This window comes from Chiroxiphia lanceolata, chromosome 14, assembly GCF_009829145.1.
Source record: "Chiroxiphia lanceolata isolate bChiLan1 chromosome 14, bChiLan1.pri, whole genome shotgun sequence".
NCBI lineage: Eukaryota > Metazoa > Chordata > Aves > Passeriformes > Pipridae > Chiroxiphia > Chiroxiphia lanceolata.
Genome location: NC_045650.1, coordinates 3254690 through 3276144, shown reverse-complemented (window position 1 = coordinate 3276144; position 21455 = coordinate 3254690). Strand labels below are relative to the sequence as shown.

The 21455-nt window shown below is 52.5% G+C and overlaps 3 protein-coding genes across 8 annotated transcripts in view; all 3 read right to left on the bottom strand.

Annotated features, from left to right (window-relative positions):
- Window positions 1–4095, bottom strand: part of DCX (doublecortin) — a 91753-nt gene extending 87658 nt beyond the window's left edge. For all 6 annotated transcript variants that reach the window (XM_032701760.1, XM_032701763.1, XM_032701767.1 and 3 more), the window contains exon 1: window positions 3986–4095. The gene's annotated coding sequence lies outside the window, so the exon portion shown is untranslated. The remainder of the gene's footprint in view (window positions 1–3985) is intronic.
- Window positions 4096–15755: 11660 nt separating this feature from the next.
- On the bottom strand, window positions 15756–19879 carry RPS4X (ribosomal protein S4 X-linked). The gene is made up of 7 exons (XM_032701759.1): window positions 19822–19879; window positions 19525–19602; window positions 18953–19133; window positions 18438–18535; window positions 17197–17368; window positions 16517–16674; window positions 15756–15916 (listed from the first exon to the last, which is right to left on the bottom strand). The coding sequence occupies exons 1-7, from the start codon at window positions 19822–19824 to the stop codon at window positions 15815–15817; spliced, it is 792 nt and encodes a 263-aa protein (XP_032557650.1). The 5' UTR covers window positions 19825–19879; the 3' UTR covers window positions 15756–15814.
- A 1096-nt stretch (window positions 19880–20975) lies between these two features.
- On the bottom strand, window positions 20976–21383 carry CITED1 (Cbp/p300 interacting transactivator with Glu/Asp rich carboxy-terminal domain 1). The gene has a single exon (XM_032702344.1). It carries the CDS (start codon window positions 21381–21383, stop codon window positions 20976–20978), a length of 408 nt encoding a protein of 135 aa, XP_032558235.1.
- Window positions 21384–21455: the final 72 nt, after the last annotated feature.

The following is a 21455-nucleotide window of genomic DNA, read 5'->3' as shown; positions in this document are numbered from 1 at the left end:
GAGACACAGACTCATCAGGCAGAACAATAAAACACTGTCATGTACAAGGTCAGCACTGACACCTTCAGTCCCCTTTCTCCAGCAAGGAGCCCACACTGCAACCTCTGTCTCAAACTAAACCAAAACTGGTACTTCTCCCACGATTACTGCCAGGCTTTTTTAAAGCTGGGTCTTGCACACAGCAGCCAGCAACACCCTGCTTGTTTCTAGTACAAGGTACCTTGAGCACGGTGAGCATGGGGAGGATACTGGTTCCCAACATGTGCTGACGTGCAAAGCCCTGTCCCCAGCAGCTATTGAGGTATTCAGGGATCTTAGATACTTCTTGGGAACCTACAAAGAGCTCTGAGTATATGTTTTATCTTTAAAGCAAAGTGTGTGGAAACACAGTATTGAAACACTCTGACTTCTAAATAGCTGTATTTCAAGTATTGAAACTCTGATCTGAACTTCTGCAGCTCTTCCCTTGCTCCCTCCATGCATACCAGGGTTGTGCTGACAAGTGAGAGATGGCTTCAGGCAGTTCTCCTCCTTGTTTCCTTGTTGTGACCATCAAGAAATTAAGCACAGGGCATCTTAATGTCCCTGAAGAGACTCACTCGAGAGAAGCATCATCCAGCAGGAAGACAATGACTATAAGTGCTTTGATACTCACCTTTTTAGGAAAAATAATATTACCATTTTAACTTTTGAACATCTGCAGCTTGTTGAAAACAAGTCCTTGTTTAACATTGCAGGGGAGTACTAGATCATAGTTTAGAGGCTGTTGGACAAGAAGCTGACATCAGAAACTGATTCTGATGTTATTTTATCCTCAGATTATGCAGGTTCTGCTCATTAAAAAACCTTCCCAAGATAAAAAGGTATTACACACTGCTCAAGATTTTCTCTTCTTCCTCTTTAGATGCAATTCCCAGCATGGAAAACTTTGTGAACCACACCATAATTGAACAGGAGAATGAGAACCGTATCAGAACATCAGGACTAGTATCCCAAAGTTTGGATCGAGGAGAAACTCCTTGTCTGAAGGTGTAATCAACTAAATTTCTGATTCCATGAGCTCTCAAAAGGTTTACCCTACATCAGCTATGTAAACACTCACATTGAGCAAGGATACAGATGTTCAGGCACCAGGTAAAGCAGGTTTCAATTTCAGACTCAGTTCTGAGCTGTCATCGGTCACCTCTGAACTGGAGCCAAAAGGCAGCTACTGCAGCTGCTTGGAAGCCACAAGGAACTGTGGCTGTTTCCTGTGACTTCAAACTCCAGAGAAACAAGCCCTAGAACCATTCAATGTGTAGCATGTAAACGGGACCTGCTCTCCCTTCTGTGTGGATTTGAGGACAGTCCTTGCATGGGATGCACAGGGCTAGTGGCTCAAGTCAGAAAACCAACTGATGAAATGCTGTGGTAGCAAAAAAAAAAACCCCAGAGATCGGTTTCAATCCTGGCTAGGATTGAAGAAAGGATATCAAGTGGCAAACTGACTTGACCAAGGGCCCTGTGGGCTGTAACCACAGTCCTCTCTTCCATTAGCATCAGCTAAACTACAAAGGTCAGGGCCCTTCTGCAGCAACAGACCTCAGCCCCCAGTGTTGTGTGTACATGAAGTCCCAGCAGAATGTCCCCATCCCACCTTTATACCATGGGATAATGGTATTATTATACAATTGCTACAGAGAGCAGCTCCCGAGAAAAGCAGAGCAGCTGACTGCAGCCCCGCTACAGGAACAGAGCACAGCCACAAATACTGTTCTTTGTATCCATTAAATGCTTTGCTGCTCCAAGTTAAAGTTTTATTCTGTTTCCAATTAGAAATCCAAACTGTTTGTTGGATTAGATGACTTTCACTGTCTAGGCAACCAAACAAATATTTTCAGTTTGATCCCTATGTTTATTAACCCCGAAGGCACATGGAGCACTCTGCTCAAACACCCCATTCTCCAGTTTAACTGAAGGCACACACAACATGAAGAGCCTGCACATCCCCCCGGGCACGGTCATGACTCGTTTCACTGTGGTCACCCTGCAGCCATCCCGGCCTCAGCTCTGCTGACTGGCCCAAATAGCCAGTTTGTGGGCTAAGGCTGTAGACATTACCCTGACAGGGAGTTATGAAAGGCAGTGCTTGTCTCACTTCTAGCCCACACCAGTCATCAACAGGCTGGTTCATGCCAGAGATCTTTTCATTCTCTTTTCTCATGGCACTCCTCCCTCTCTTCCCTGTGGGATACCCATGTTAGGCTCCCTTCCTTGTCCCTTCCACAGCGAGGAGACACGGAGAGGTGTTTGGTTTGTGCTCCCTGCAGTGCAAATCACGTCACACACACACTCCCACAGATGCAGTGGCATCACTGCACGCTGTTGGCTCCCTCTGAGTCTGGCAGATGTGGCAGGAAATATTTGCGAGGCACCAACGCCGTGCGAGTTCAGCGCCCGGAGGGTTCCTCCCCCGTGCCCCGCAAAGCAGCACAGACGTGCGGGTGCCCATGTGAGCTCGGCTGCTGCCCCGCTGATGCCGGGAGCCACCTCCCTGCGCCGCGGGTGTCTGCGAGGCGGCAGCGATGCCACCTCGTGGTGACACTGAGCAGCAGGATTTGGGAGCAGCGGTCCCAGCTCGGGCGCTGAGCGGCTCGGAGCTGCTGACGGCGGCGCTGCCGGGGGCCCGGACACGGGAGGAAGGACAAGTGGGGACGAGGAGCAAACACCGCGCTGTACTAGCAGCACTGCTGTAGCTGTGAGCCGTGAAATCGCCCAGGAAGGGCTTGCAGGAACAACAGTTAGTCCATCTGTGTATAAATTTCTATGGCGAGAAAGAAATTAGTCCCCTCTTCTTTCATCCCCTTGGCATGGCAGCAAGAAATCAGGAAAGATCCTGGCTTTTTGGGCTGGTGATATGCAAGGTCAGTGCAAGCTCTGAAGGATGTTCACTGCCCCCCCAACCCTGTGAGCTGTAGAATCATGGAACCAGAGTCATTATAAAATCATAGAATATCCTGAGCTGGAAGGGACCCATCAGTCCATGGAGGTCCATGGAGGAGTAGAGATCCACCTGCAGCCCGTGGAGGACCCCACACTAGAGCAGGGGGATGTGGCCAAAGGAGGCACAGAGAGTCCTCATGGAGGACTGTGTCTCATGGGATGGACCCCACACTGGAGCAGGGAAAGAGTGGGAAGAGGAAGGAGCAACAGAGACAATGTGGGGCTGACCACAGGCCCCATTCTTTATCCCCCTGCACCATTCAGGGGAGGAGGTGGAGAAAATCACAAGTGAAGCTGAGCCTAGGAAGAAGGGAGGCGTGGGAGAAAGGTATTTCATTATTTGCTTTTATTTCTCACTACCCTACTCTGATTCGATTGGTAATAAATTAATTTTCCCAGGACAAATCTGTTTTGCCCATGACAGTAGTTGCTGAGTGATCTCCCAGTTCTTATCTCAACACATGAGCCTTTCATCTTATCTTTCTCCCCCTGCTCAGCTTCTCTCAAATCATTTTGAATGGTTAGTCAGGCCTGGACTGCTGCTTCTCAGCAATGATGCAGATAGATCTATACACACCTTTCTGTTTGTGCATTGGGTTTTACCATTCCTAAAGGGGGAAAGGAACAGAGACATATTCTTGTTTTTGCCTCACAGGATCAGAAACAGAATACCCCTTGCTTGAACTATACTAACTTATCATTTGAACTATTTCAGGGAAAACAAGCTCCAGAGGTGGAATTTTAGCTTAGTCAATATTGCATTGAAACAACAGCAGCTTATGTGAGTCAAGTCAGACCAACTGAAGGCTTTGCAAAGCTAATTATAATTTGATTCATGTGGCCCACTGGGTGATAGCAAGACACCATTTCAAATTAGAACAGATATGAGGAACAGTCTCCCTAAACAACAACACAGCTTTCTTCCCTTCAATGCAGGGTCTGCAGACAACTGGATAAAGGTCTTATAAAACACTTGAAGAAAACAGATTATCTGGTACTTTACCTTTTGATCCCCTTTCGTAGGTGTTCCCTTTGCTACCCCGGTCGGCGGCAGCAGTTAAATGCGGTACCAGCAGATGGCAACCCCAGAAGCGTTTCGGTTTCCAGCAACTGTCCGAGCCACCCGCGCTGTCCGAGCCACGCGGCTGCCAAAGCCACGCGGGGCAGCAGCGTGGGTAGCCCCAGGCATCTGCTTTCCTGCCTCAGCAAGGCAGCAAGAGGATCCGACGAGTTCTGCGTCGTTGCAATTAAATGAGGAGCTCTGGAGGAGCTCCGAGGCTATAGGGAACACCTGGGTGTTTTAGTCTCTACTATAGGGAACACCTGGGTGGTTTAGTCTCTAACCAGCAGCTCTGCAGTAGAGACACCTTCGTGGTATTCCCCCAAATACCCATTTCAGCAGCTTTAAACTCATTTCATAAAATTCTAACTCGTTCTCAGTGCTAACACGGGGGATGCTCACACCAGATGCACGTGGTCACTGACTGCTGTGCCTTAGCAGTGCCAGAGCCTCCCTGCTCACTTCCACACCCTCGCTGAAGGTTGATGCAAGTGGTTTCCTTTGAGCAGTGCTGTTCAAAGCGCAGCACAAACCCCCGTGCACGCAGCCCGTTTTCTCAAGTCCCCATGGCCAGGGTTTCCTTTGGGCTGGCTCCAGAAGAGCTCCTATTTCACGCAGTGAATTGCAGTGAGCTGCTGTTCAGACATCTTTCCCTCTTCCTCCAACAACTCGTGATTAGGGTTTACACGCAGAAAACATTTTCAATATTGCATTAAGCATTCAGAATCTTCCTGGATTTTCAAAGGCTGTTACAGAGCCGGTCTGATGGTCCCTGCAGAGTTGATGTGCTCCCTCTTTTGGAGGAGCAAGGCTTGCCCAGAGCCACAGGACCAGGGTACCTAGGGACATACCAGAACCCCAAGGGCTGAAGCCAGAGCACAAATTCAACAAGCCACAACCCACACGTTTTTCTCCATGTTTCTGTCATTGGCTCAGCTCTGTACTGAGAAAGAGCCCAGCACAATATGCCTGCTGACTGTGCCTTACCAGCCCGGCCTACACAGAGCACACAAGAAATACCTGCTCAGATTAAAGTCCACTGTTCTTGAGCCTGTGCTTCTACATTTGCAAAGGGGAGAATTTGGATCTGAAATGAGGAGACTGCTCAGTCTCCCCAGCACTCAAACAGACCTCAGACCCAGGCACATGCTTCACCAACATGAGTTTTCTTGAGAAGGGATGAAAAATTAAATGATATCCCTCCAGAGGGTACTAACAGACCAGGGCAAACACATATGGAAGGACTACTTCAAGTGACCATTTTGGAGTCATTTAAGGGGTATCAGTGACCTGTCTAGTGAGGGATGAGATTACAGCAACATCCAGCTAATTAGTAGGGTAGAAGGCAGGAGGTCCCATTTGCTGAACTACTGATTGAGCTGGTGCTTTTAATTAGGCACTGAGTTGATGTGCTGGAGGGCTGCTTTCCACTCCCTCACCCAGGACAGAGATTAGCAGTAGTTTTATGTTAATTTATGTTGGCTGAAAAGCTGGTGATTTTAGGAGATATTTGATTTCAGGGAGGAACTGCTTATTAATATTCATCTCAGCTCCTATAAATATATTTCTAATCCACTACAGGATTTAGTGGGACGTGGATGTCAGATATGTCACTGCACACGTTGGATTTGTTACAGAGCAGGGGTCATGTTGGGTCAGGTAGGTGTTGGAGCAGAGTGAGCCTGTGCTGTGACAGGTTGGATGCCAGCTCACAGCTGTGTGACATGGATGGTGGCATGTCTGTGGCATTTCTGCTACAGTGATAGGAGCTGGACAAGTCCCAGGACAAGCACACATGATGTCTCATGGGCAGCTGCCACACACAGAGTAGTTTTCCCAGTCTCTCAGGCTTTTCATATTTCTGGCTTCTCAAAATAACATCAAATTACTGCTCCTTAACAGAGAATGTAGAACTCAGCTTCTTCTTATGCTTCTTCAGGGGCTCTCTGAGCCTCTCCTTTGCATAAGAACTGTTCTCTGTCTTGTGTTTCCCAAACAACTTTTTACATCTCTCTGCCCCAAAGGATTGTAGAGAGTTCTAACACAAACTATACTTGTTAATTTGAAGCAACCACCCATCACAGTTTTATCTGTGCTACTCCCTAACTAAACTCTGCTCTCCAGTTTAGCCACAATCCAGCTGGATATAAACATCCCAGGAGGGACACAATTTTCTAGACTCTCCCCACACACACTCTTCCCATGCACTGACCTTTCCACATGCTTCCACTCACTTTCCTATCAATAAGAACTGGTTCCAAGATAACATTTTCACTGTGACTGGCCCATATTGGTTTCAGCCACAGCAGAAGCAAAGTATTCATTGGCTCAGCTGCCCTACAGTAAAGTCTCTGGTGCTGCAAAGTCTCCCCAGGGTATACAATGGGATCCATGAGCAAAATCATGACATACAAGCCCTAACGCCCTAAATCCAAGGAAATTACATTCCTAGAGCACCAAACAAAGACACAACATGAGTAAAGTGACACCAAACATTCCAAACAACCACCAGCAAGCTACTCACATGTTGGCAGAGCCTGCATTATACTGGCTGGCAAAAGAGCTTTTGGTTTCTTCATGTTCTGCACATGAGCTGGAAAAAAAACTGCCATGGGATGAATAGAAACAAGGGTAAGCAGTCCTAAAGTGACAGTCACCATCAGACCAACACCTGCAAGGAGGAGAGGTGTTACTACACCTTTGTTAGAAAGCAGTCTGCTCCATGCCTTGGTCAGGAAGTCCTGGAGTAGATTCAGATGATGCTAAAGAAAGATGTCTTAACTAGTGGGTGAACACATCCTTCAGAAATGAAGCAGGCAGTAATTCATTCTGGTGTAACTATTCCCTGAAGTAAATAGCGTTGGATTTGTTTCTGGAATGAGTAGCTCGTCGCCTCAGCCTGTGGCAGAGGCAGCAAGTGCCATCTGGAGTGTGATGTGGCCCATTGCCAGCATCGCTCTGGTGCTGGGGAAGAGCTGGGGAGCAGGGGTGAGGTAGAGCAAGGAGCACATGTACAGCATGGAGAGAAGGGAGAGCAAGGGAAGGGAATCTGCACTCAGTGAGCTACGAGCAGTTGCTGTCCCAGCCTATTCCCTGTTCAGCTCTTGTTCTCCACCCCTCTCTCACTGTCATCCTCAGCTACTTCTGTCATTACTTGTATCTCTGGTTGCCCATTACTTATCAAACATATTAATTACAGAGATGATTGCTTTTATCTGCTGTAGTTCCAGAGAGATTTGGGGTTTCATGGTTGGATAATGCAGTTTGGTATCACCTGCCTCAGATAACAGCCATTAGCCACTACACCAGCATGCTTTCTATTGGAAAAAAAAACATTCAACATAATCCATAGACACCAGCAACAGAAAGCATGTCCATGGGTTTTGTTTCAAGTGGCACCCTGCCTGCCATTGCCACATCCCTCTGGAGTCACTGGACTATGCAGTGGGAAAAAGTGTCTTCTGGCACTCACAGAGCAACTCCTCCAGCTACCAGGGAAAAGGCTGGGCTCTCTGGGCCAAACCTGGATTCTGCTCTTCTTCAGAAAGGCATTTATTAAAACTTCACTCGGTTCCTTCAGAAAAACCCACTAAAGAAAAGGAAGCATAGCTGAGTGATAGAAAAAAAAGGGTAAGAAATCAGAAATTAATACCTCTCTCTTCTTAACAGCAGTGTCTCCAGGACCTCTCTAATGGAAACACATTTTTTGTTTCCCTGTGCTGGGAAGAAGACCGTGCCTTGCAGGTGTCAGCCATCTAATTAGGAAAGGGGTTGTGTGGGTGAGCAGGTAGGTTGGGAGCCGATCTTTTGTGAACAGAGCCAATTTTATTTCATGCAAGTGAAACGTGGGGCTTAGGCTGAATTATCAAATGAATTAAAACAACAGGTCATTTGCCTTTGCAGTGATTTAATTATCAATATTTTCCAAATGAAGGGAGGGGAGGAGCCAGAAGAGGGACAGAGCATTTCCTGAGGGAAATGTCAGTTTGCCAGTTGCATCCCTCACCTGGATATGTCAGGCCAAGGTCATTAAAGGCAGGAGACATAATGCAATAATTTGTGATGGTTTGCATTGCCAAGCATCAGCTTTTTTATGACATGGAGTATGTATTGCCATGGAGTAATAAATGTGTAATCAATGTATTCAAGTGAATAGTTGAGCGTTGAAGGTCACTTCTGTCCCCAAAACAAACACGGTGAGCCACCCCTGTGCATATTAAAGCTGCATCAAACAGAAAGGTGGGAGAGAAAAGAAATTAAGAAACTAAGAATTAATTCTTATTTAAGGAAGAATTAAGCTTGTTTCATGAGCAGTTAACTGAGTAACAGAAAACTAAATGCTCAGAGAGAAATCTAGGACAATGCTCAGAACTGCATCCTCAACACACCACCATGTACTGGGAACCATTTCTAGGGAAAAAAGTTATTAGTGGGTATTTGCAAGATTAGCTAGAAGACATCCAGAACTTCCAGTTTAAAGCACCATAGGAAGATGAAGGATGTTGAAGACATTTGTAGGCAAGTTGGTCTGCGCCAGCCTAGTAGCAAGACAGAGTCCAAAAACAGTGAGAACAAAAATATATTTTAAACTGCAAAGTGAAATTGAAGGTGTGCCATCGATTCTGGGAGAAACAGCAGTGCTAAGTACATAAAAGATTAAAATAATGGACACCCTCATATTACCTATTCTCTTTTAGCATATCAGACCTATGCTGCAGCTTCCTTCATCCTTCACAGGGAAATGGATCATGAACCATCAACCAGACTTTGATACCAAAAGCCCAGCTTGATGGTGCTTTTTGGGGCAGTCACATTCTCTCTCACCCACACTCAGAGATTTTCAGCCTCGTAGTTTTTATACTGCATAAAAACCTAGTAACTCTCAGTTATAGTTCCCAGGCATAAGCATCTCAGTTCTGAATTTGTTGTCTGAGTTTGTTAATGGAGCTAACTCCAGGCCTGGAATCCATATCAGGAGCTGAGCTCAGTTCAGATTTATGTACCAGTCAAACCAGGCAGCAGCCATCTCCTCCATCATTAGCTTTAGGGGGCAATAATCAGCATACCACTTAAATTTAATCCCACTTTATCTACATTTTACCCCAGTGAGTTGAAGGTCATGGCACCATTTTAAACAACCCTTTCTTCTGAAAGGGCTTTGACTTGGCCTTGCACCACTGCACTGCTAAGGCATTGTGGGTGCAAGCCAAGAGCAGTGTAAACCATATAACTGCTAAGCTAAAGCCTTTGACTTTGGGCACAGACAAAGAGAAAGGTATTTAAATGGGCTCCTGGTCACACTGCCAAGCACTGCCAGCAGGGATACTATTTTAACTGCCTCATCCTCTCTGGCACACTGGTTTACTTGCAGCAGAAGACAAGGAAGCTTCCACAGCACATCAGGAAATGAACATGGTGCTCAGGTCACTAGGAATATCGGGAGGTATTTCAAAGTGTTGAGGCCTGAGCATGATCTGACGGGGACAACTAAAATGCTGTTCTTGCTTGGGTGAATGGCACTGGAATTCTTCTGCACATGTGTGCTCTCTTCAGCTGCACCTCTGTAGCTCTTTCCAGCAGATTAACATGTTTCCTGTGCAAGGAACTCACCTTCTTTCTCAAATGAGTTATCTGAAGTACCTCAGACACTTCAACGTTTCTTGTCAGACTCATAAGTCTTACCTCAGCTGGCAATGAATCTGATGTGCTGTGACAGTCACAAGCAGGGCAACCAAGAGAATCATTACATGTCAGTAGATCTGTGAAAGAGCTCAATCTCCCACTACCAGGAAGAACAGGATGTGTGTCCAAAGGTGACAGTCCTGATTTCCACATACAGGGATGTGTGAATGTAGAGACTGAGGTGCCAACTTCTATTAACACGGGATTCCTTTGAAAAGAGCTCTTCTTTTGTGGATCTTGTCTTACCATTAGGTCTGAGATTGTGCTTTTCTGCAACAATGAGCAGGAAAGAATTTGATATTGTCTTCATTTCTTTTAAAAGTGTTTCCTGCCTACAGGAAATATTTGATGGGGGAAGACAGCTTCTATATCACAGGTCATGCATTGCAAAGTGTCTGTACGTTTCACAAAACATGACAGTACCTTGTGGAATTATAGCCACTGAAATGAAATATCTCAAAATCTGAATGGCCAAGAGGCATTTTATGTGTAGAAAAAGTAGTGGTACAAATCTTCCTGCTACTTGAAAGGAGATCAGTTGATTTTGAGATTTAAATTACCTTTGGAGGACTTAGATTTAAATTAGCAGAATTGATTACACTTACAGAGTGTTCTGATGTTGTTCTTCAGTGACTGGACTTTACTTGCCCCCAGTGGAATTTAAGCTCTGCCACTTCAATGGACAGAATCAGACTGATCAGAGGAACCTGCCAAAGGCAAAGTCACTGTCAGCACAGAAAATACACTTCACCTATGCTATTTCCTCTTAATTAGTGAAAAGTTCATTACTTAAAAGTAGACTGGGTGAAGTATTTGTAAATGTACTGCAGGTAAGAGCCTTCACTGTGACATGGAGAAGAGATATTTTCTTTCCGAACGGCTGGTGAGGAGTATGTTCACCCCAGTCACTGTAGGGTGGACACAGAACCAGGTGCAGAGAGAAGGTGCCAGTTTAGTTGTGGGGTTTGTGAGAAGGCATCTTGCCCTTCTGTTTTTATCCACTTCCTTTTCCTTACTACTGGGTGATCTCTTGGAATAGCCTCTGCTCACCAGAACATACAGTGGTGAAAGAGCTGAGAATGAACTGACTGGTGTGAGGAAGCCTCAAGAAGCTGCAGCCCACCACAAATGGTGACCTCTTAGAATGTCTTTGGGGTTTCACCTGGAATACAAACATGACTGCTTAGATGTCACCTTGGGCCAGCAAGAGTATACTGCCCTCAGTTCTGTACTGTGGTTTAAAACCTAGCAGAGAGGCAAGCTAAATGTTTTGGGGTTTTTTTCACCAGAGAAAAGGCACATTCATTTTCACAGAATCATAGGATCACAGAATCTGCTGAGTTGGAAGGGACCCACAAGGATCATCGAGTCCAACTCCTGGCCCCGCACAGGACCACCCCCCAAGAGTCACCCCCTGTGCCCCAGAGGATCATCCAAACCCTCCTGGAGCTCTGGCAGCCTTGGGGCTGTGCCCACTGCCCTGGGGAGCCTGGGCAGTGCCCAACCACCCTCTGGGGGAAGAACCTTTTCCTAATATCCAACCCATACTTCCTCTGACACAACTCCAGGCCACTCCCTGGGTCCTGTCCCTGGTCCCACAGAGCAGAACTCAGTCCCTGCCCCTCCTCTGCCCCTCCCAAGGAAGCTGTAACTGCAGTGAGGTCTCCCCTCAGTCTCCTCCAGCTGAACACACCAAGTGCCCTCAAGTGTCCTGACATGGCTTCCCCTCAAGGCCCTTCTCCATCTCCATTGCCTCCTTTGGATGCTTTCTAAGAGTTTCATACCTTCCTTCCATTGTGTCCCCCCAAACTGCCCCAGTGTTGAGGTGAGGCCGCCCCAGGGCAGAGCAGAGTGGGACAATCCCCTCCCTGGCCTGGCCATGCTGGGCCTGATGCCCCCAGGACAGGGTTGGCCCTCCTGGCTGCCAGGGCACTGCTGACTGTCCAACTGGCCGCTGACCGGGCCCCATAGGTCCCTTTCCTGCTTTCCAGCCTCTCGTTCCCAGTCTGTCTGTTCATCTAGGGTTGCCCCATCCCGAGGGCAGAATCCGGCACTTCCCCTCGTTGAACTTCCCATGGTTGGTGATTCCCAGCCCTCGGATCTATCAAGGTCTCTCTGCAGGGCCTCCTCCCTGCCTTCCAGGGAGTCAACAGCTCCTCCCAGTTCTGTATCATCGGTAAACTTGCTCAGTGTCCCTTCCAGTCCTGCATTCCAAAGAAATTTCTGAAGATGATGGAGAGCACAGGGCCTAAGATGGAGCCCTGTGGAACCCCACTGGTGACAGGTGACAGTCTGATGTCACCCCAGTCACTGTTACCCTCTGTGCTGAACCCATGAGCCGATTGCTCACCCACCTCATGACATGTTTATCCAGCTGTGGGCTGGACAGTTTGTCCTAATGGTGACCAGCTTTTTTCAGTCTAGTACAGCCAGGAGATTTCCTACAATCCCTATGAAACAGAGGAAAGCCCAAGCTGTGCCTTGGCAACAGAAGTCGCCAGAATCAAACACTTGTAGACAACAATTATGTTCTGCAAAGGACCTGAGAGCTGCTGAGGTTTGCTGTGGCAGTGAGTGATAAAGATTAGCTCACCCTGCTAATGAGATATGCAGACACTTAGTCAATCTCAGAATTCAGGAGCAGTTGGCTGACGCCCAACCAACCAAAAAAGCAGATGCTAAAACCTTGTTTAATATTCTGCTGACAGTGCTGTGGAGGTTACATGTGAATAATGGGAAACAGCTGCCCACTGCTGCTTTTCTGCTGCAGCCCTGTCCAATGTAACCCACTCACTGAAATACGAACATCACAGTGAATTGGCTTTGCTCCCACAAACTCTACATGAGCCTGAGGTGGGCTGGGGGTGGTGACAATGGTTTGGGAAGGACATGGATGGACAGAGTACAGAAGGAGTTACATGGAATAGGAAAGAAATTGAAAGCGGTGGGGCGGGGGACTCTGCAGGAATGAATACTGCTAAAGCAGTGAGGGGTAGCTCAGACTTGAGGAACTAAACAAATTCAAGACCTTGTAGAAGGTCTCTTCATTCTTTTAAGAACATGTATCTTGACTACCAGCAGATTTTGAACCACAAGCTTGAGCTGCTATGTTTTAAGCTGCAAAACCAGGTCCTGTGAAACACAGCAGACCAACCTCTGCTCTCTGCTGAGCAACAAGAACTTGTCAGTGGGTTACTCCCATGCCCTACTGGCTGCAGGCTCAGAGCTGTGGCAGGGGTACCATCCAACACTGATATGGGGAATTCCAGAAGGTCTGTCACCCACACGACTTCAGGTAGACTAATTCAGCCCCCAAGGGAACACAGCACCTTGGGGTGCTGCAGGCCGCCTGTTAGCCTCCAGCAGCTGAAAAATTCAGCTTTTGCAAACAACCAAGGGACCAGAGCACACCAAATCCCAATTTACTCAGTGCTTGTCAGGCCCCACCTGGAATACTGTGTTCAGTTCTGGTCCCCATTACAAAAAGAAAGACACAGGCAAGCTGGAGACAGTCCAGAGAAGAGCCACAAAGATGAGCCAAGGGCAGCAAAGCTTGCTGTATGACAAAAGGCTTGAGAGAACAGGGATTGTTCAGCCTTGAAAAAAAAAGTCTGAGGAGAGACACAGCCCCCAGAGCCCTCACAGCCCTTAGAGCCCTCATAGACCTCACAGACCCCATAGCTGTAACAGCCCCCTTGGCCCTCAGAGCCCCCCTAGCCCTCACAGTCCCCATAGTCCTCTTAGCCCTCACCAGACCCCACAGCCTTAGCAGAACTCAGAAGCCTCAGAGCCCCTATAGCCCTCAACAACCTCATAACCCTGAGAGATCTGAGACCCCACAAACTCCACAGATCTCAAAGCACTCATAGCCCCCAAAGTCCCCATACCCCTCAGAGCCCCCCCAGTCCTTACAACCTCCATAGCCCTGAGAGTCCTCACATCCCCTACAGTCTCCAGAGCCTCATAGCCCTCACAGTCCATACAGCCCTCACAGTCCATACAGCCCTCACAGTCCCCACAGCCCTCACAGTCCCCACAGCCCTCACAGTCCCCACAGCCCTCACAGTCCCCACAGCCCTCACAGTCCCCACAGCCCTCACAGCCCCCAGAACCCTCACAGCCCCCAGAACCCTCACAGCCCCCAGAACCCTCACAGCCCCAGAGCCCTCAGAGCCCTCAAAGTACTCCCAACCCTCACTGCCATCACAGCTCCTATAGATCTCACTGAAACCATAGCCCTCAGAGTCCATAACCATCACAGTTCCTATAGCCTTCGCAGCACCCACAAACACCACAGCTCTTATAGCCCTCACAGCCCATATAGCACTCACAGCTCCTATAACCCTTACAGCCTTCATAGCCTTCACAAACCCCATAGCCACCACAGCCCTTACAGTCCCCATAACGCTCACAGACCCTATAGACCCCAACAGCTTCGTGTCGTGGGGGGAAGTGGAAGGCTTAGACCAAGTTTATTGGAGAAGCCTTCTCGTTGAGCTACGCTTCATACTTCGAGCACCACCGATGTTGTGCCCTGGGGCAGCAGCGGCGTCTCCTTTACAGGGAGACGGCACCGACAACAGCCCTGCAGTGCCAGTCCCGCAGTGCCAGTCCCGGTGGTCCCGCGGTGCCGGTCCCGCATTGCCGGTGTTGGTGGTCCCGCATTGCCGGTGCCGGTGGTCCCGCGGTGCCGCCTGCGGGGGAAGCCACGCCGCATAGCTGCAGTTCCAGAGTTTGGTCAGCGCACGGCAGCAGGGAGCGGGCTGACTGGAAGTGGCATTTTTTTGCTTTCTGGCTGCTCAGTCTGTGCATCACAGGACAGTCTGAGCACCAGTGCCAGCACCATGCAAGTCCCTGGAGGTGCTGCTGCTCTGAACCCGTGCAGCTTCCAGAGGGAGCAGCACAGGGAGACACAAGGGATGGGGACATAGGTGGTGTCACAGGCATTCAGTTTTCCCAAGGACATCATGTTGTCAGAACACACTTGTCTGCAGACACTTCATGAGGCTCAACCACATTTTGCCACAGACACCTGATGAAGCCAATAAAAGATGCCAGTTTTCCAACTGTGCACATCCGTGCCCGGTCCATCTTGGCAGACAGATGCCAGCAGGCAGAGCAGGAGAGCCTCTGTGCTCTTCTTCTCCACGCCAAGCAGAAGTCGTGTCTCTTCTGTGCCTCTGGCACTCCGGCTCCCAACCACTGGGGCCTCCACGGGCATTGCTCCACCAGTGCCCATGTCCACCTGGACGTGGCAGCCCCTTCCTGAACAGTGTCCAGGCACACCATCCCCTTCCCCACAGTGCCTCCTGAGTAGCTGCTGGCACAGCTGGTACAACCCAGCTGGCAGGACTGCCCCTGCTGCCCGGGCACGCTGCCCACCCCTGCCCACCTTGGCCTCCAGGGCTGTTCCCACAGCCACGGCTGCTCCCGTGGCTCCTGCAGGGCATCTGCCCATCCCCAGGCCAGTGCTCAGGGACCCCAGCAGCCCATTCCCCTTTCGTTTAGTCCCTCCCAAGAGCTCCAGCATCAGCACTGCCAGCCCCAGCACAGGAGCCTCCTCTCCTGGCCGCTGGCACCCTGCACCTCAACAGAAAAGGCACCGAAGAGCAGCCTGTGAGGGGCCCCCCAGGGCACAGCTGCCAGCCAAGCCTGGGACACTGAGCACCAGCACCCTTGGAGCCACCATGCCCTTCTCTCTGCTCAGCCCCAGGGCCAGGGCAATCCCCAAGGGCCTCAAGCTGACCTGGCACCACTGGCTACAGCCCAGCTGGCTCTCCCCAGTCCCCAGATCCTCCAGCACATCCCTGCAACATCCAGGAACATTTGCGCCAACACCTTCTCGGGGACAGAGCAGCCTGAAGGCTCTCCCACCCTTCCTCCTTGCCATTCTGGAAGATGGCTCTGGCAGTTGCAGAGATCACCACGAGTCCCCCCAGAGCAGCAGGCCCTTCTGGAGAGCACAGCAGGGCCTGGCACTGGCAGCACAGCTCCCCCCAGCCGTGGGACACTCCCCAGCCAGTCACACAGCCATGTGGTAAACGGTTTAATTAACACACTGACAGCACCAGCACCAGCCCAAGCTGGACTTCACCCACTGCTCTGCTTGGCCGCCAGTCTCTTGTCTCTCTCTTCAGCAATGGTCAGGCGGATGCCCTTTCCACGGGGCAGGGAGATCCATGGCTTGTTGCCCTGCAGCAAGGGAGAAAGAAGCCACATCACACCAGGAAACGTGGATAGCAGCAGAGCTCTCCGTCTCAGGGGGAAAGCAGCAGAAGCCCACCACTGCCTATGCTGGGTCAGCTACACATGGCTGTGGCACTGGCCCAGCAGAAGCTAATTAGGAAGGTGCAAAAGATGCACAGGTTTACAGCTGCCTCCTTCAGTCACATCCATGAAGGATGCACTTCAGCCAAAACCGAAATGCTGTCCCTCTCCAACCTGGACAAAGAGTCCATCAGGGATGGCAACACAGCAGAGGCACTGGAGGGGCACTCAGTCAGGGCAGCTGCCCAGGTCATACCAAGGTCTGAGCACTCCTCAGCCCCCCAGCTCTCAGGTTTCAAAAACCACAGGGCTGCTTCTTGAAAATGTCTCCATTCACAAATTTGCAGATGCTTCCCCTTCACAGAACAGGCAGAAATACAAGGAGCTGAGCCAGAACTGAGGCCAGCACTGGAGCTTCACTGTGTGGGAAGGCAGCTGCCTAAGGAGAAATCAAGGCTCTCTGCCTCAGCCAGCAGCCCCTCAGGAGAGGAGAGAACTCCCCAGCTGGTGTCCCCACGGGCTTACCTTGCCAATAACGAAGATGTTGGAGAGCCTGGTGGCAAAGCTGTTGCCGTTGGCGTCTTTCACATGGACCACGTCAAACGACCCGGGGTGTCTCTCCCGGTTGGTGATCACTCCAATACGGCCCAAGTTGGCACCACCAGTCACCATGCACAGGTTACCTGGGTGAGGGAATACAAGTGTGACAAGAGCTGGCACCAGATGCTGTGGGAGAAGCCCTTCCCACCTGGGCTCTTGGCCCATACCAAACATTTCCGACCACCTTCTCAGTTCTGCCAGTACCAAGGAGGCATTCCCATCCCACCCATGCCGGCACTGCCCACAGCTCTGTGACTGAAACCTTCTCCCACCACAAAGAGACAGGACTGTCCCTATGGCTGCCCATAGCTTGTCACACACAGCCCTGCAAGCACCAGGCTCAACCACCTCCCCGCCAGCTGGCTGCTTCTCCCTGGTGCCTCAGAACACCCCAAGTCCCTACACCAGTGCCTCCCACTGCCAGCATACAGGAGGAATCCCTGCTCCAGCTCCAGGTGGAGACGCCCTTGGGAAACAACCCCTTTCCCAAAGCTGACAACACTGCCTCTGTACTTTAAAGCAGATATGCCTGGCATGTGTTAAGCTCCACACTGCTCTCCATACTGGGGATGGGTACAGTGCTTCACATGGGATGCAAGACCTACCTGTGTCAAACTTGATGAAGTCTGTGATCTTGCCTGTCTCCAGGTCAATCTGGACCGTGTCATTCACCTTGATGAGGGGGTCAGGATAGCGGATCGTGCGGGCATCGTGGGTGACCAGGTGAGGGATTCCTTTGGTGCCCACAAAGATCTTCCTCACCTTGCACAGCTTGTACTGCAAACAAAACCCAGCACTGCTCAGCTGAGGCAGCTCAGCAGCCCACGGACCAGGGGACTCTTGTCCCCCAGAGAGCCACCAGCCACAGCAGGACACCCAGACACTGCAGGGCTCACAACACGAGTCCAGGCAGCGACTTGCCCAGCTCCCTGCCCAAGTAATGCCTCTCCAACAGCTGCCACTGCAGCTCTGCTACAGCTCCACCAGAAAACACCTCTGCTGTGGGAGCAGCTGCCCACCTTGGGCTTCAGCCTCTGCACAAACACGGGCTGCACTTTCCCGGGGAAAGCCTTCACCAGGGCAGCTCCCTCATTTTACCCTGAAGCCTGTGGGCACACAGCAGAGCCTGCGTTTCTCCAGTGCCCAAGAGAGGTCTGTATTCTCTCCTCCAGGGTACTCTGATTTCCCTGTTGCCTGTCATCCCCAACTCCCTCACAGCCACTCATGGGCCAACAGAGAGTGGCAGCCACAGGCAAAAGCACATCACAGGGGGTGCAGAGGTCCCAAACCACACCACAGGCAGCTCTAGCACAACCAGCTCTGCCCTCCACATTGTCGTGTGCCTGCATGGCCTGCCCCAAGGAAGCAGAGCAGACTCACAGCTCAGGCACAACACATGCCTGGGTTGAGGAAACACATGCAGGAGTTGCTCCCCAGCACCCAGGTGAGAAGGCAGTTTTATTAAGACTTCCATAACTGACCCAAGAAAGATTTCAAGGCTTTTACACCACAGGCAGTTTCACATTTCTGATCACTGTTAGCTGGCAAAGCCAAGGCTCACTCCCACCCCAAAGCTCCCTGTGCAGGTGACCTGGTCCATGCCAGCACCATCATCTCCAGCACCAGACAATGCACCTGCAGCCATCTGGGAGCTGCTCTCATGTCACCAAGAGACCTCCCCCTGCCAGTGGCTTCACCCCAACCCTGAAGGCCCCAGTCTTCTCAAGTGCAGCACGGCCTCAGCTGTCAGGGAAGAGAGACAACAGCTCTCATTCAGGAGACACCAAAGAGGAAACCCTGCCCCAACCAAACCCAACTGGGCCCACACTCACTCCAAGCCCCTCACCTTGGCCTCCTCAGCTGTGATGCGGTGAACAGCAAACCGGCCCTTGGTGTCATACACCAGGCGGAAATGCTCGCCTGTCTTCTCGATGCTGATGACATCTGATTGCAGAGAGGGAAATAAATCAGCTCATCACCCAAGACTTTTAACTCACGTTTAAAAAGAGCCAGGGACTGCTGAAAAACGCTTCGGATGTGAATGACAAGGTTGGGATCTCCCCCTGACCACAGGCTCACATCCTTTGCTGTGATAAGACTGCAAATCAGCAAAAACTGCCCGATGATGGGATCTGAACAGCAATTTACACAGCTCAAGCATTGTACAGTTACAGCCTACAGGTATCTGGCTTTGGCAGTCATTGCAGTGCACAACTCCAAACTAAATAACAACTGCTTATACATATTTTTTTCTTCAGCTCCACCAGGGAAATACCTTTCCCCTTCAAATCATGCCAGCCCAATAAAACATGCCCCCTGCCAGTGCAGAGCTGCCCCAGGTCCTGCCCCAGCCCCGCTCACCCATGAAGCCTGCAGGGTAGGTGATGTCGGTGCGGACTTTGCCATCGATCTTGATGAACCTCTGCATGCAGATCTTCTTCACCTCGTCCCCTGTCAGGGCATACTTCAGCCGGTTGCGCAGGAAGATGATGAGGGGAAGGCACTCCCTCAGCTTGTGAGGGCCGGTCGATGGACGGGGTGCCTGCGGGCGGAAACCCTCTGCTGGGGGCTCAAGCAGCACCGACCACCCCCAGAGGTCCAGAGTGCAGCTGCCACACAGGCAGCAACCGGACACAGCTTCCTGTTCTTGGCATTCGCAGCAGTTTCCCCCGTGTCCTGCCAGCCTCACAGAGCTGCCCCCGACACAGCACAACCACTTATGTCACCCCAGCGACGGGAAAGCGCAACAGGCAAGTTAAAAGAGAGCAGCCGACGACCCCACCACCGCATCCTCTTCAAACAGGGGAAACACGAATGCTGTTCACAAAGCCCCTAACAGCGAACAGCCCCCGAGCTGCCCAACTGCCCAAGCTCACCAGCGACCGAGCACCTCCCCTGATGCGACCCCAACCCCGACCCCGTCCCGCACTCACGAAGACGCCCGTCAGCTTGTCCAGCATCCAGTGCTTGGGCGCAGCCACGCGCTTCAGATGCTTCTTGGGGCCGCGGGCCTACAGGACGGGACGTGTTACGGGGTGATGCACTACGGGCCGCCGCCATCGCGGGGCCCTCCCAGCCGCCCCTCCCCGGCCCCCTCAGCCTCCCGCACCCCGAGCCCCGGCGCGGGGCTCCCTCCCGCGCCTCTTGCCCCGGGTTGGGGCGGCCGCGGCCCGCGGGGAGCAGCGGATGGCGGCGGATGAGGGCGGGGAGCGGCCGCGCCGCGCTCTCACCATGGCTGCGCTCCGCCGGGAAAGGGCCGCGCTTCCGGCCCGCCCCGCCTCGGCACAGCGCGGCAACGGCGGCGGGCGGCGCCCCCTGGCGGCCCGGAGGACCAGCGCCGCCTGCGGGGTGACTGGGAGGGCGAGAAGGATCCGAGGGGAGCAACGCGATCGGGACATCCCGCTCAGGGACACCATGATCGGGGACACCCAGCTCGGGGACATCGCGCTGGGGGACACCGAGATTGGGGACACCTCACTCGGGGACACCGCGATCGAGGACACTGCGCTCGGGACACCCTGCTCGAGGACACCAAACTTGGGGACATCGCTCTTGTGTCGGGACGCACGGGGGAGGATGACCGGCTCCTTCCCGGTCCTCGCTGGTGTTCCCGTGGGACAGCTCCTCCACGTTGTGCCCCTGCGGTTTGTGACAGTGTGTGTCGGGACCTGAGCCAGCGGTGACACCTGTGACGATCCACTGCCGTCCTCTCGCCCGCAGCCCCTCACGGGGTGGACCAGGGACCCCACGCAGCCCCCCCAAAACCGACTTCGAGCCTAAGCACCCGCTACCGAAGGCATTTGGGAGGGTCACTGGTCCCAGCTGCGCCCCCCAGGGAGGCAGACGTGTCCCCACAGCTTTCCGGAGTCCCTGGGACACCCCCAGACCCCCGCGCCCTGCCAGGCAGCCCAGTGCAGCGGCCCCACGGCAATTCTCCCGCAGCGGGTGGGACAGAGGTCCCATTCCCGCGGGGACATCACCGAGGTGGCACCTCTGGTACTGCCACTGTAATCCGAGAGAAGGCTCAGGAGCTGCGGGGGACAGACCCTCCTTCCACCCGGGGCCGCTTCCCACAGTGTCCTCCACGGAGATGGACAAGGAAAGGGGCACAGCCAGGACGGAACAGTCCTCCCAGATTTTATTACACAGCAGCCTGAGCCGCCTGGCCCAGCGTGACGCCCGCGTTTTGGGGGGCGGGCAGCGCGACCGCAGCCCCTCCTCCTGCCCCTTCCCACCCTCGGCCGGGCTACGAGCGCTCTCTGCGCCCGCAGCACCGGCCCATGGGGCAGCCGGGGCGCTACCCGCGCCTAGCGGCACCGGACCACGGGGTCCCGGTGGGTGGGGTGAGGCGGGAGCCCCCCGCCCCAGCTGGAGCCCTCCAGCCTCAGCAGCCGGCCGGCAGGTCCGTGGGGGGGTCGAACTCGTGGTGGCCGAGCCAGAGCTCCGGCAGCTCGTCCGCCCTGTCGAGGCCAAGCTCCAGCACCAGCGCCCTGAGCACCTCCTCGTCCACCGGGTCCGAGTCGATGATGCCGGGGCGGGCGGGCTGGAGGGGGCGGCTCCCCGCGCCCCGCGGCCCCAGGCCCCGGGCGGGCGGCGAGCGGGGCTCCGTGCGGCGCCGGGCTCGCCCCGAGGTGCGATGCGGGATGCGGAGCTTCTGCAGGCGCCAGCTGGCCAGGAATTGGGAACCCGCCCGCGGGGCCACAGGGGCGGCGGGGGCAGGCGGAGACCCCGGCAGCATCGCCGCCACCTCGAGGTCCTTCGTACCCCGGGGAGGGGATTGTGGAGAGCTCATCTCCGGGCTCTGCAGGGGTGGTCCGGCGAGGTATCCAGACGGGGAGGGAGGCTGGAGGGGCAGCCCGGTCGC